Source organism: Penicillium taxi, assembly GCF_028828555.1.
Source record: "Penicillium taxi strain IBT 34144 chromosome Unknown utg000003l_segment0_segment0, whole genome shotgun sequence".
Classification (NCBI taxonomy): Eukaryota; Fungi; Ascomycota; class Eurotiomycetes; order Eurotiales; family Aspergillaceae; genus Penicillium; species Penicillium taxi.
Window position 1 is genome coordinate 3,586,139 of NW_026643205.1, and position 13,372 is coordinate 3,599,510.

Genomic DNA, 13,372 nt, shown 5'->3' on the forward strand with positions numbered 1-13,372 from the left:
CTTCAGCATCAGTCCAGACAGCGAGCGCTCAATGTCGCTATCTCAATATTCGCAAAGTTGATATAAGCGGTGGGAACCTAGAGTATGCTACACTCATTCTAGCCTTTTAAGCACGCGCTTTGAATTTTGTGCATCGAAAGAAAAATGAATATGACGAGTGATGATGATATCTATATTCTTCAAGATTCAAGCTGCGAGAGAATTGTCTCTCAGATAAACGGATGGTTTTGGAAGCCCCGTTTATAGTTTCGTGGAGCTCTCTTGGATCCGTTGCTCCAGCTGTATTCCAGTATTTGCTTCCATAGACTTTGAAAATGAGACTTCGACTCTTCCATGCAATTCCCTTAAATCCGATATCGAGAACAGAATAGGCAGATGGTGAGCATACAATCAACTGTCATCCATTCTTACTCTTTCGTTCGTTTCTCCTCCAGTATCAGAAGACGGTCGTAGATTGCGAGCCTCTACTCCTTCGCCATATTATATATCAGCAGTAAGCCTATTGCTACGGAGGGACCAGAAGAGCCTCATATCGCCGTGACGCTGATTCTGATCGGCCAGGCCTTTACAGGATTTTCAGCAAGCAAGTCCCTCGCACTGGAACGCTAGGGCAGGCACACGTCGGGACAGCCCGTCCGGTGTCCGTGTTAATTGATAGGCCAACCAACGGAAAGGGCGGTGTTGCACTTGATGTCACCATAGTCGCTGGCATCATATGAAGAACTATCAAATTCATTTATGTGAATCAGCGAAGATCCCGACAGGTTCACTCTCATACAACGCGTGGACTAGGCGCGACACTTCACGCTATGCCACGTGACCTCATCATGTGGTCTTCAGCCGCAGGCCTACGAACTGTTATGTTACCCCTCATGGCGACGAGGCAAGTACCTTGCATTCTGTCTGTTCACAGCAATTCTCTCAATCCACTTTTCTTCTTGCGAGATAATGCCGTACAAAATCTGGGCAGATTTGGCCAAGATAGTCGCCACAGCGTCCATCGTCATCGTAGTTACTGCCCTCCTCGTCCGCTGGCGGCAGCCATTAGAGGTGCCTAAGCCCAAGAGGCTGACCTTTCGTGTCGACAACATCCCAATCAATGACACCAAAGAACTAGAACATAATATAAAGTCCTTTGCTGAGCAGGACCCGGACTTGCAGAGGGCTGTTGCTACCATAATTTGCCATCGTTTGACACCAAGGGACAAGCACTTTTTCTGCGCTACGGTTTCTATTACTACGTCACTGTCTGGGGAGAACCTATGCGCACGTCTAAGCCGAACTAGCAAATGTTACCCATACACATTTACCTGCAGATTTGATGGAATCACACCACTCTACGAGGGCGAGAGCGGAGCAGATGTCGAGTACGTGCCTACTTCTGCCGATTCACCTTGTCTTTGCTAACTCCTCTCTATAGCATCATTGCCGTCCCAGGCCTAGGAAGCCACGCCCTTGGTTCTTGGAAATCCATAGACAGCGATGAAGTTTGGCTACGAGACTTCCTGCCTATAGACCTGCCGGAAGACCTGCCCAAGGTCCGAGTACTGCTGTACGGTTATGATACAACTCTACTGAACAGCCTATCGAAACAGTCTATCGAAGACCTAGGTGGTGCCTTGCTAGAGCAGATCAATGCCTTTCGAGCGAATGATGGTGTAAGTGGTCTCTATGATGTCTAGATCTGACTAATTCCTAATAGACTTCTCGCCGTCCGATCGTCCTTATCGGCCATAGCCTCGGCGGATTACTGATCAAAGAGGTAAGTCGCTTATCATCTCTGGTAACATAGCTGACTGGCCATTGCAGCTTCTTATTCGTGCTCGTAGAGGACGAAGTAATGCGGACTCGGACCTATCTAAAGCTTGTTTTGGACTGCTTTTCTTCGGCGTACCGAATCTCGGCCTCCGAAATGAACAGTTGAGAACGATTGTCCAGGGCCAGCCGAATAAAGCACTGATCGACGACTTGCTCGTGGACAACGATTCGGAGCCCTCAACCTTCCTTAAGAGGCTTTCTGATCAGTTTTCCGAGAGCTGTAAGGGCCACTACCGTGTAGTGACATTCTTTGAGCGCATCCTTAGTCCAACCTTAGAGGTAAGAAGCTCTCGGACTTTTAATTTCTTAAATGGGCCATCACATAACCCATAGGCTGACAGAAGCTATATTCAAATATAGCAAGGAAAGGCTAATACTCTTTATATAGCATGCTCAAGACGGGAAATGGAACAAGACCGGCCGCCCATCTTTACTAGTAACAGAAAAGTCGGCCATAAGCACGGGTTTATATGAAGACAAAATCTCCCTTAACACAGATCATTCGGGGCTTGTGAAGTATAGCTCCAGGAACCAAGCGGATTATCTCATCGTGAAGGAACGACTTCAAAGACTTGTTCGTGACGCGAAGGTGAAGGTCGCAGAACGATTCGCTAAGGACAGTATGTTACCACTTGACGTGGGTGGTATGGCCTACAACTAATTTTGTAGCTTAGGCCTATACCTACCCCAGTCGAAAATAATACAGTCATGCCTGAAGTCACTAGCCTTTGAGGACATAGACAGCCGGCAGAATAAGATTGATATCGCTGCTACGGGCACATATAGTTGGCTTCTTAGTCACGAAACCCTGACACAATGGACTCGTCAAAACCGAGGCCTGCTCTGGATAAGAGGAAAACCCGGATCTGGAAAATCAACGCTCATGAAATATGCCCTCCAAGAGATTCCTGCTGTTTATGACGTGGACGCTCTAGTGATCTCCTTCTTTTTTCATGGACGCGGCCATGAACTTCAGAAAACTCCACTAGGGCTCTACCGATCTCTTATACATCAGCTACTAAAGAGTGTATCAGGAGCACTGACTGATCTGGTCGAGTACTTTCAGGAACAGCAAAGGACAATTGGCGAGCCCGGAGATAAGTGGAATTGGGAGCTACAGCAACTACAGGCTTTCTTAAAGTCATCGCTTATAAGAATTTTGAAGACCCGTTCGGTTGTCCTATGCATTGATGCGCTTGACGAGTGCGGCGAAGAACTGGCCGTCGAACTAATCAAAGACTTCGACGATCTATGTTTAAGTCTCCCATCAACAGAGTCTCGGTTCGGTATCTGCTTCTCTTGTCGTGAGTACCCTATTCTTGATCTCCGTGAAGGATCAACTATAGTGTTACATAAAGAGAATAAGGCAGACATCGCCGCTTTTGTTCGAGAGCGCTTCTCTATAAGCGATATAGACACTGAAATGCAAGAAGAAATATGCACCCGCGCGGAAGGTGTTTTTCTATGGGCATACTTTGTTATTCAACGACTACTACGTATGGAGCGGAATGGGGAACCAAAAGGAAAGATCAAGGCAGAAATCAAACGTATTCCTCAAGGCTTAGGTGAACTATATCATGAGCTCATTCAGGGTATGAAAGATCGTCCGGAGGCTCTAAAGCTAATGCAATGGATCTGTTTCTCTACGAGACCGTTAACGACCGTCGAGCTACAATGGTCTATGGTAGTTGATCCCGGCTGCGCACATCAGACTCTCGACGAGTGTTACCAGTCGGATGACTTCATTGCCGAAAAAGACATCGACAGAAGATTTAAGACCCTAAGCTGTGGACTCACAGAAATCGTACCATCCAGAAATGCTCGCATTGTTCAGTTCATCCACCAGTCGGTAAAGGACTTCTTCATCGAGCATGGGTTATTGATTCTGGGTCAGACAAGGGAAATCGATATAGTAGGCCCTACTGCTCATTATCGCCTATCATGTTGTTGTGTCCGTTATCTCAGAATGGTTATGATCTCTCGGTATAACTTCACTGGGTGGGATGACGGGTCTAATTTCCCCTTCCTACACTATGCTACAACATCGTGGGTATCTCACATTCAGTATGGCGAGAAAACAGAAAGAGCCCTAAATGATCTTCTGGAATACCTAGATTGGCCGAGGGGGTCTTTTATCCAACAATGGGTAGAGATATACAGAACACTTGAGCTCTACCGTGCTCCACCTAGTGGAAGTACACTGTTGCATATCATCGCAAGATACGGGTTGACCAAGCTGCTTAAGTGCGTTCTGCTTTGCACAGACAATGTGGAGCTGGATGTTGATGCCAAAGACACAGAATATGGCCAGACACCATTATCATGGGCTGCTAAGGGTGGTCACGATGCTGTTGTCAAGATACTTCTCGACACAAACAAGGTGGATGTCGATGCCAAAGACACAAGATATGGCCAGACACCATTATCATGGGCTGCTGAGGGTGGTCACGATGCTGTTGTCAAGATGCTTCTCGACACAAACAAGGTGGATGTCGATGCTAAAAGTATAGGTAACTCTACACCACTCCTCTTGGCTGCCTGGCGTGGTCACGATGCTGTTGTCAAGATGCTTCTCGACACAAACAAGGTGGATGTCGATTCCAAAGACACAGAATATGGCCGGACACCATTGTCATGGGCTACTGAGGGTGGTCATGATGCTGTTGTCAAGATACTTCTCGATACAAACAAGGTGGATGTCGATGCCAAAGACACAAAATATGGCGGGACACCTTTATCATGGGCTGCTAAGGGTGGTCACGATGCTGTTGTCAAGATGCTTCTCGACACAAACAAGGTGGATGTTGATGCCAAAGACACAGAATATGGCTGGACACCATTATCATGGGCTGCTGAGGGCGGTCACGATGCTGTTGTCAAATTGCTTCTCGACATAAACAAGGTGGATGTCGATACTAAAAGTACAGATAACTCTATACCACTACTCTTGGCTGCTAAGGGTGGTCACGATGCTGTTGTCAAGATGCTTCTCGACACGAACAAGGTGGACGTCGATGCTAAAAGTACAGATAACTCTACACCACTACTCTTGGCTGCCTGGGGTGGTCAAAATGCTGTTGTTAAGATGCTTCTCGATATAGATATGGTGGATATCGATGCCAAAGATACAAAATATGGCGGAACACCATTATCATGGGCTGCTGAGGGTGGTCACGATGCTGTTGTCAAGATGCTTCTCGACACAAACAAGGTGGATGTCGATTCCAAAGACACAGAATATGGTCGGACACCATTATCATGGGCTGCTGAGGGTGGTCACGATGCTGTTGTCAAGATGCTTCTTGATATAGATAAGGTGGATGTCGATGCCAAAGACACAGAATATGGCCGGACACCATTATCATGGGCTGCTGAGGGTGGTCACGATGCTGTTGTCAAGATGCTTCTCGACACAAACAAGGTGGATGTCGATGCCAAAGACACAAAATATGGCCGGACACCATTATCATGGGCTTCTGAGAATGGTCACGATGCTGTTGTCAAGATACTTCTCGATACAGATAAGGTGGATGTCGATGCCAAAGACACAAAATATGGCCGGACACCATCATCATGGGCTGCTGAGGGTGGTCACGATGCTGTTGTCAAGATGCTCCTTAATGCAGGAGGTACCTGTGGATGAGAACAGCCGCCCAGTGCACCTTATATGAGTAGGTTGGCTATCGGTCCGACCTATTATTTCCGTCGCTTTATGAACAATGGTCGTTCTATGTAGTTCAAGTGGAAGATGATACTAGTCGCTATTTGCTCTTCCAGACACCCAATAGACTGGCGTTTGACGGAGTGATAATCAGTTGTGATACATCACCAGATTCCGGACGCCCTCGTTTCCCTTTTCCCTCTGTCCAGTTTTTTGATTGATTTGCATTATCATCGAAAGCTTTAGTTGCCAATCCAGTGATGAGACATGATATTTTATACAGCCATGTATTAACAGTGTACGGTATTGTATTGGTACTTGTAAAGAATATCAATATTCCCAGCCTACCCCTAATGTAGACCAGTATGTTTTAGTAAAAGAATTGGTAGCACCAGTTTCGGGACGTACTCTAGTGAAGCCAGATTCCGTGAACATATATGTATTTGTGAAGTCTTCGACTTCAGGTGGGGTTTCGCAAAAAGATGAGCCAGGTACTACAATCTACTGGGCAATCTTCTGTAGGACGCTGATTTTGTGACAGTTTTCCAAATTTTTGTATGCCGAGAGCTTTGTTTCATAGAGCTCGGTCTTATAATCATTTATTGGGGCTCGATGCTCTGATGCTCAGCGGCAGACCATACTTCAACTTCAAAATTCATTTATTCAGTTTCAGTCATAGATCTGATGCTACTGGTTCTCTTGAAGTATTCGCGGCCGAGTTGGTATTAGATGGGGAATCAGTACCGAAATAAAGTTGATACATTTGTCCAGAAGTATTCCATTGAATAACTTCACCAGTCACTTCCAACTTCTTACCCCTGATTTTGACAATAAACTTTGATGCTTTATCGTCATTGATGAACCGATGAAACTCTTCTTCGATCTCCACAGTCCAGGGACTCAAGCCAGCTCAACGAGCGTGATGCAGGAAAGGTTGAGAGGCTCGAAAATCTTAAAGATTTTGGCAGTCGCCTCTATCTCTGCGTATAGCCCCTGGTGTTGAGAGGTTTTCTGTAGACGGAAAACTTACTCATATTTTCGCCGGCCTGCATCGGACATGGAATTCAAATTGAATTGAGATCACTTATAATATAACTGAGGTGATAATGAAGCAAAATCAACTGACACTCTGTACGTAATTCTTTAAAACCTGTGATCACTGTAAGTTCTGGGTGAATACAAAGAAGACTTGAATGTGAATGTAGGAAAGCTTTGAAAGGAAGGTATTGGAAATATTCATAATTCAAACGGCCAGGGAAGTGAATTCAGTACTCCAAAATTCACCACGCATGTATATGTATATATGAGTAGCTTACGTCGATACCATAAAACACTTTGCTACTTCAAGCCCTCCATCTTCTTCCTCATCAACTCTCCTCAGATCATTTTCTGCTGCTAACCCAAACCTCTTCACCCATTCTGTTTACATCTTGCCGATATCATGGACACGAAGAATTGCAGTAGATGTGGGTGTATGAGAGCCCTCGATCAATTCCAGTCCAAGAAACAAACATTCATCACGAAACAATGCCTGTCTTGTCGCGAAGCCAGACAAAGATCTGTTGCTCGAGCAAGGAGAAAAGCCTCACTCGCTCAGATGTTGGCTGGTGAACCAAGTCTAAGCACGTCAACAAGCGAGCATGAGACAAATAAAGCAGTGTCTTGTCCGCCATATCCTGTCCAATTTCGAGAACCAAATACATCGACAGATGAAGACACGACTCTCAGAGAGTCTTGTCCACCATATACTGTCAATGTTCTAGAAATAAACAGATCGACAAGTTAGTGAAGCTCTCCAAGATCTACGGGGAGAAATGTTCTCTCGTTTGAGCAGGTGCGAACGCTAGACCAAAATGCTAGTACGTTGTTAGACTCCAAGTTGAAGGTTGTCTATGAGGCTATGACGGCGCTCAACGGTATTATGGGAAATTTCTGAGATTACTACTCCCTGATCTCCGAGTTTTCAACTAAGTCGTCTCTGGAATCTCCGAGATCGTCCGAGCTCGGAGACACGACGTTCAAGTCCGACATAATCAACGTTATCATCGGAAACAATGACTCTAGCAACGTTGACGTTTCTTGCGCTTGATTATGTTTTACAAATTTCAATGAATAAATGCCGAGTATTGACCTCGAACTATTGAAAGCCAAGAAAGACCTCGTATTAAAGTGGAACAATGAGTGTACAACTGAGAGTATGGGGTAGTACCTTCGGGGGTAAACCCGCTTATTGGACCGAAGCTTAGACTCGTGGGTCAAGGCGTTTTCCCTGCACAAACTTGTACAAAGCTGCAGCCTTACAGAGAAAGAAAATAAAAGAAAAACACGTACAGGTTTAAATAGAAAATTATAGATCTAAGAGATAAAGCAACATAACAAAGAGGTTTCTAGGGACGTAATAAATCCTCCAATAACGTCAGTTCGGGCCTATCGGAGGTCGAAGGGGCCTCCTCCGCCTTTGGGGTCGATTATTGTGTTATGTTCTCAAGCTCCACCTCGAGAAGTGGGTTTATCTCTCCAACAGTTGCGTCGCAAATTTTCCCTCCCTCATCGATTCTTCGTTTTCTTTCAACACTTCTTGCTTACCTCGTTTCTTAGCGCACGTTGACTCTTGCGTTGAGCTCATCACCGACGTACACGGTCATCGTCACGATGGGGCTCTCCAAGACGAACCGCATTATTATCTTGTTGGTCATTGACTCTGTGTTCTTCCTACTAGAATTAATCACAGGTCTGTATCTCAACTGGGAGTATCTAGTCATTGCTTACACGTGTCGCTTCAGGTTATGCCGTCCACTCGCTTGCCCTTGTTGCCGATTCCTTTCACATGGTGCGTCCTGGTGTCGTACAAGTCCTCGTTCCTTCCAACCTCGATCTAATCTATAATATAGCTGAATGATGTTCTCTCTTTGTGCGTCGGATTATGGGCCGTGAAAGTCGCCAACAGCGAGACAAACTCGAAGACGTACACCTACGGGGTGAGTTTCGTCTACTTTTGGCACACCGCTTGGACAAATACTGATATCGAATGCGAATTTAGTGGCAGCGAGCCGAAACACTCGGTGCTTTGGTGAACGGTGTTTTCCTGGTTGCGTTGTGTATGTCGATCTTTCTTGAGGCCACTCAACGTCTAGTGGAGGTTCAAGAGGTACAAAACCCGAAGCTTGTTTGCGTTGTCGGTTGCTTTGGACTACTTTCGAATATCGTGGGTCTAGTTCTGTTTCACGATGTCGGCCATGGCCACTCTCACGGTCATAGTCATGATCATGGTCATGAGCATTCCCATGACGAGGAGGACGTCGAAGCCGGTCACGAACATGATCACCATGATCATGACCACTCAGTCGAGCATACGCATTCCCATCCCCACAGCACTCCAGATCTCACCCATACTCACACAGAGCATACTATTCCTCATCGCAAACGCCGCGTGACCGAAACCTCGAACCGTGGCTCCAGACGATACAGCTCTTCGGCTGCGCGCGGACTTGCCAGCGTGGAGGATATATATGTGCACCCGGCGACCATGCGACAGGACATTATTGCTGCTAGCCGTAGCTCATTTGACGCTGAAATGCCATCTGACTCCGACAGCCAAGAGGTAGCCACTCCTACCGAGCGCTCAGGTCTACTTCAGCACCGGGACCGCGCTTCAAATTACACCGATGAGAACGCCGATCCCATCAAAATCGCAATTGTCGAGGAAGATGTCCACAGGGATCACAACCATTCTCAGCCCAAGCCCAAAGGTAAGGGTAGTCACAGCCATGATCTGAACATGCGTGGTGTCTTCCTCCACGTCATGGGAGACGCACTTGGTAATATTGGTGTGATTGCATCTGCCCTCGTTATTTGGTTGACCGATTATAAATGGAGATTCTACGTTGACCCTGGTATTTCCCTGGTCATTACCGTTATAATCCTCACCTCTGCTATTCCACTGTGCAAGGCTGCCTCTCGTATACTTCTACAAGCCGTGCCAGCAGGTTTGAGCATTGACCATATCAAGGAAGATATCGAAGGACTTCCTGGTATTCTTAGCTCGCACCATCTCCACGTCTGGCAGTTGAGCGACACTAAGATTGTTGCGTCAATCCACATTCAAGTTGACACCGACATCAAAGGCGAAGGTTCCCAGAGATACATGCGCCTTGCTCAACAAGTCCGCAAATGTCTTCACGCCTACGGAATTCATTCTGCAACCATTCAACCTGAGTTTTCACAGACGGAAGAAAGCCACGCTCATGTCCAGTCATCCTCGTCTCAAACTGGTGCGGATGAGCTGAGCTCCAGTCTCACAGGCAGCGTTCGTGACAGTGACCCTCAGGCCTGTCTCCTAGACTGCGATGATAGCTGTGCTAAAGATAGCGGATGTTGCTCCAAAAAGTCTCCCTGATTATTTCGCCTACTGGATGCTTCAAACAGTTTGATCCTTTAAACACCCTAATCTGGCACTACCTCGTTCCCATCCTTCATCACCATACACCTATTTCCTAATTTGTATCACACATTCTCTTGATACCTTCCTCTTTCGGCTGTTGCCGCTGTGATTCCTGTATTCCCCTTGTCCTCCACATGGATAGTCATCCTCTATCCCGCTCGAAAAATTCTCACTTCCTACGCTCTGGTGTCCGTGCTCGGATATCCCCAATTCCTCATGTATCTTTATTATCAAATGCCATTACTCTGACCGAGTTCTAGATTGAGGCTGACCCCCGTTGATTTCATTCTAAAATTAGAAACTTTGAATAGATTGCCCAAAAGGCTCAGTAGTAGATAGCTTTATGGTTCTCCATTTTTAGCAACCACGTGATTTCCCCAGTGGTCGACACTGGCCTCGACTCGATCCACACACTCCTTGTTCTCCGTTTCAACACGCCATGGCTTAGCCAAATAATTCTGACCTCACTTCTCTATAATTCTTACGTTTGGCCTGCACTCCTTCATGCCATTGCTTTTGCATTTGAAGATTATGCAGCTTCATTCCTTTTGTTAACCCACCCATTGTCGCCCCGGCTCCGAAAACAACTCTCTGGTATAATAAGTGCGGGCCAAGGAAAGATGCGCTACAATAATTCACGCGACGCAGGCTCCTTCTCTCCTTCCTTTACCAGTTATTCCAATCAATCACCAAATATCCTCAATCGTGTGTGGGATCAGCTACGAACCTGCACAACCCAATGCGTCACTATCTGGGATGAAACCCCCAAGGATAGCGATTCTCAGAGCTTTGTGGTGCGGATGTTCAAGAATATTTTCACAGTTGCAAATGGCGTGATCTTACTATGGATTCTTACTCTCTGGTGGGGAGAACGCACAGTGTTTCAAGAACACATAGATGCATGTGTTTGGCAGGGTTGGGAGAGATGGGTATGTCTACTACCCACACGAACTATTCCCTTTTTTTGGAAATGGCACTGACAATGGCTTTCATCTAGCCTCAATATGCAACACCATACCATGTCGTATTCGTTGCTGACCCTCAGCTTGTCGATCCCCATACTTACCCTGGTCGCCCGTGGCCTCTTTCAACCTTGACAGTCAAGTACACAGATCAGTTTATGAGACGGTCATTTGAATCTATACAAAGCAACCTTGTTCCTGACTCGGTACTATTTCTCGGTGACCTATTTGACGGCGGTAGAGAATGGGCCACGCAAACGAGTTCCAGCCCCGAGGCTCGCTATAAGAAAATCAAAGATTCGTTCTGGAAAAAGGAGTACAGTCGATTCGCAAAAATATTCTTGAATCCATGGGCTCAATCGGAATTCATTTCGGTGGATGACCGGGGTCGTAGGCTTCTTGCAAATTTGCCCGGAAATCACGACCTTGGTTTTGGCAACGGGATTCAAGAGCCAGTCCGTGACAGATTCCAAAGTTACTTCGGACCCAGCAACAGAATTGATGTGATCGGAAACCACAGCTTCGTGTCTGTGGACACCCCTTCCTTGAGTGCGAAAGACCAACCGGATCCTCTCACAGGAAGCTCCACCGATAATAACGGCGAGGATGGACCGGCGCCCATCTGGAAGGATGCTGGTGATTTTATCAACCAGCTGGCCTCTCGAAAGGCAAAGGCTGAGATGGATGAACTCAGAATGCTGCAGAACCAGACGGAGGGCTTCAAATTCGACTACCGCGTTGCAGACGCCACCGAAGACGTGATTCACCAACTCCCCGAATCCACAGATTTCTCATTTCCCACCATCCTTCTCACTCACATACCACTCTATCGCAATCCAGCCACTCCATGTGGCCCACTTCGCGAGCGATACCCGCCATCATCTCCAGACCTGGACGAAGACGAGCCCAACTCGCTCAAGATTGCGGGTGGCTACCAGTATCAAAATGTTCTGACATCTGCAATATCCGCTGATTTGGTCTCAAAAGTGGGCCCGAATCTGGTGCAGGTCTACTCCGGCGACGACCATGACTACTGCGAAGTTGTCCATCGCGAGTTCAACGGTTCCCCCAGAGAAATCACAGTGAAGAGTTTTTCTTGGGCTATGGGTGTTCGCCACCCTGGCTTCTTGCTCACCAGTCTATGGAACCCAATTGATCCCAAGACGGGAGAATCAACCCAAAATAGCCATACACCAACCTTGCAGAATCACCTCTGTCTTCTCCCCGATCAACTCGGCATCTTCATTCACTACCTCTACATCCTTGGTTTTAGTATTACCGTCCTCCTCGCTCATTCCACCTACCACGCCCTCTTCACCCCAGAACCAACTCAGCCCAACGCCCCTGTCCTCCCCCTTTCTGAAAAACGAACCTACGTCTCAGAACACCACACCCCAGGACCCCAGGACCACACATTTGGTACGTCCAGCTCCACATTATCATCAACGGGTAGCCTGGCCAGCCGCGGTGGGTTCATCGTACCCCGCTACCCTCTCATCAACTTTACCCACAATGCTTATAGTGGTCCAGAAGAGAGTACTTTATCCGAGTCAACAGACAAGGGTGCATACAATCAAATCCGATTACAACGCCCATTTTCTAAGCTATCGATCATGGGCAACGAGTTCTATCGTTCTGTCAAGCTCGTTGCGGTAGTTGTTTTGTCTGTGTACTTCTTTTTGATCTGGCGCTGGTAGCTGGGTTGTCACGCAGTTAGCGATTCGTATATTTTATTCTATTATAGACGGGCATCTGACAGGGAATCTATTGATGAACAACTTACCTTCTAAACTTTACATGAAGAGTAAAAGCAGCGACAGATATGTTGATGGAACCATAACACCATATAGTATTCGAATTTCGAGGTATCCTATCACTTGATCACTCGACCATAGTCATGGACTAGTAATTCCGCTTACTAAAACACAATTTTGAAAGCAAGCTGTCACGAACATTACCTGGTCCATTAAGCCACTTGACACCCACTAGTGCCCTTTATCTATACAAACCTCTTCCTTGCTCCTTACTCTCGTCTTCTTCTTCATACTTACCTTGTTTGGGTGGCTGCGCTCATGAAAGTGATTTAACCACAACTAAGTTCCTGCATCGCACTTCACATGGGCCAGTTGTTCAACGGCTCTAGGGTCTTCTTGGCAGGCGGATTCTCTGGCCCATCATGACTTTACTTATGGATTCGGTTTTTTTATCAATTCTTGAGACGGTGATTCAAGGTTAGCGAAGAGATTGTTGAGGTTGCAAAAAAGAATTAACTAGTTTATCGCGAAAATCGTTACTGTTGTCAACTGCATCACATGGTCTTCGGAATAAATAGTACACCCATTTTACTCCTTATATGTCTGCTCTATCATCATCAACTTTCAAAGTTACAACCCATATGGGACTACTACAATAGCTGTCTACGTTTGATCCTAGAAATTATTCATATCACTAGCCGATTGATCAATTTCTTGGAACTTGAAGCATTGAACT

General features: G+C 46.5%; 4 protein-coding genes across 4 annotated transcripts; 3 read left to right on the plus strand and 1 right to left on the minus strand.

Moving 5' to 3' along the window:
* Positions 1-948: 948 nt before the first annotated feature.
* N7495_004766 (uncharacterized protein) lies at positions 949-5,461 on the plus strand (the record flags this gene model as incomplete). The annotated part of the gene is made up of 6 exons (XM_057207417.1): positions 949-1,367; positions 1,421-1,658; positions 1,703-1,762; positions 1,810-2,097; positions 2,207-2,438; positions 2,493-5,461. 6 exons carry the CDS (start codon positions 949-951, stop codon positions 5,459-5,461), a joined length of 4,206 nt encoding a protein of 1,401 aa, XP_057065097.1.
* A 1,535-nt stretch (positions 5,462-6,996) lies between these two features.
* Positions 6,997-7,182, minus strand: N7495_004767 (uncharacterized protein; the record flags this gene model as incomplete). The annotated part of the gene is made up of 1 exon (XM_057207418.1): positions 6,997-7,182. The coding sequence occupies one exon, from the start codon at positions 7,180-7,182 to the stop codon at positions 6,997-6,999; it is 186 nt and encodes a 61-aa protein (XP_057065098.1).
* A 949-nt stretch (positions 7,183-8,131) lies between these two features.
* Positions 8,132-9,875, plus strand: N7495_004768 (cation diffusion facilitator family transporter; the record flags this gene model as incomplete). Its single annotated transcript, XM_057207419.1, has 4 exons — positions 8,132-8,210; positions 8,263-8,309; positions 8,371-8,457; positions 8,520-9,875. 4 exons carry the CDS (start codon positions 8,132-8,134, stop codon positions 9,873-9,875), a joined length of 1,569 nt encoding a protein of 522 aa, XP_057065099.1.
* A 665-nt stretch (positions 9,876-10,540) lies between these two features.
* On the plus strand, positions 10,541-12,579 carry N7495_004769 (putative manganese ion homeostasis (Fr); the record flags this gene model as incomplete). The annotated part of the gene is made up of 2 exons (XM_057207420.1): positions 10,541-10,849; positions 10,918-12,579. 2 exons carry the CDS (start codon positions 10,541-10,543, stop codon positions 12,577-12,579), a joined length of 1,971 nt encoding a protein of 656 aa, XP_057065100.1.
* Between the last annotated feature and the right edge of the window lie 793 nt (positions 12,580-13,372).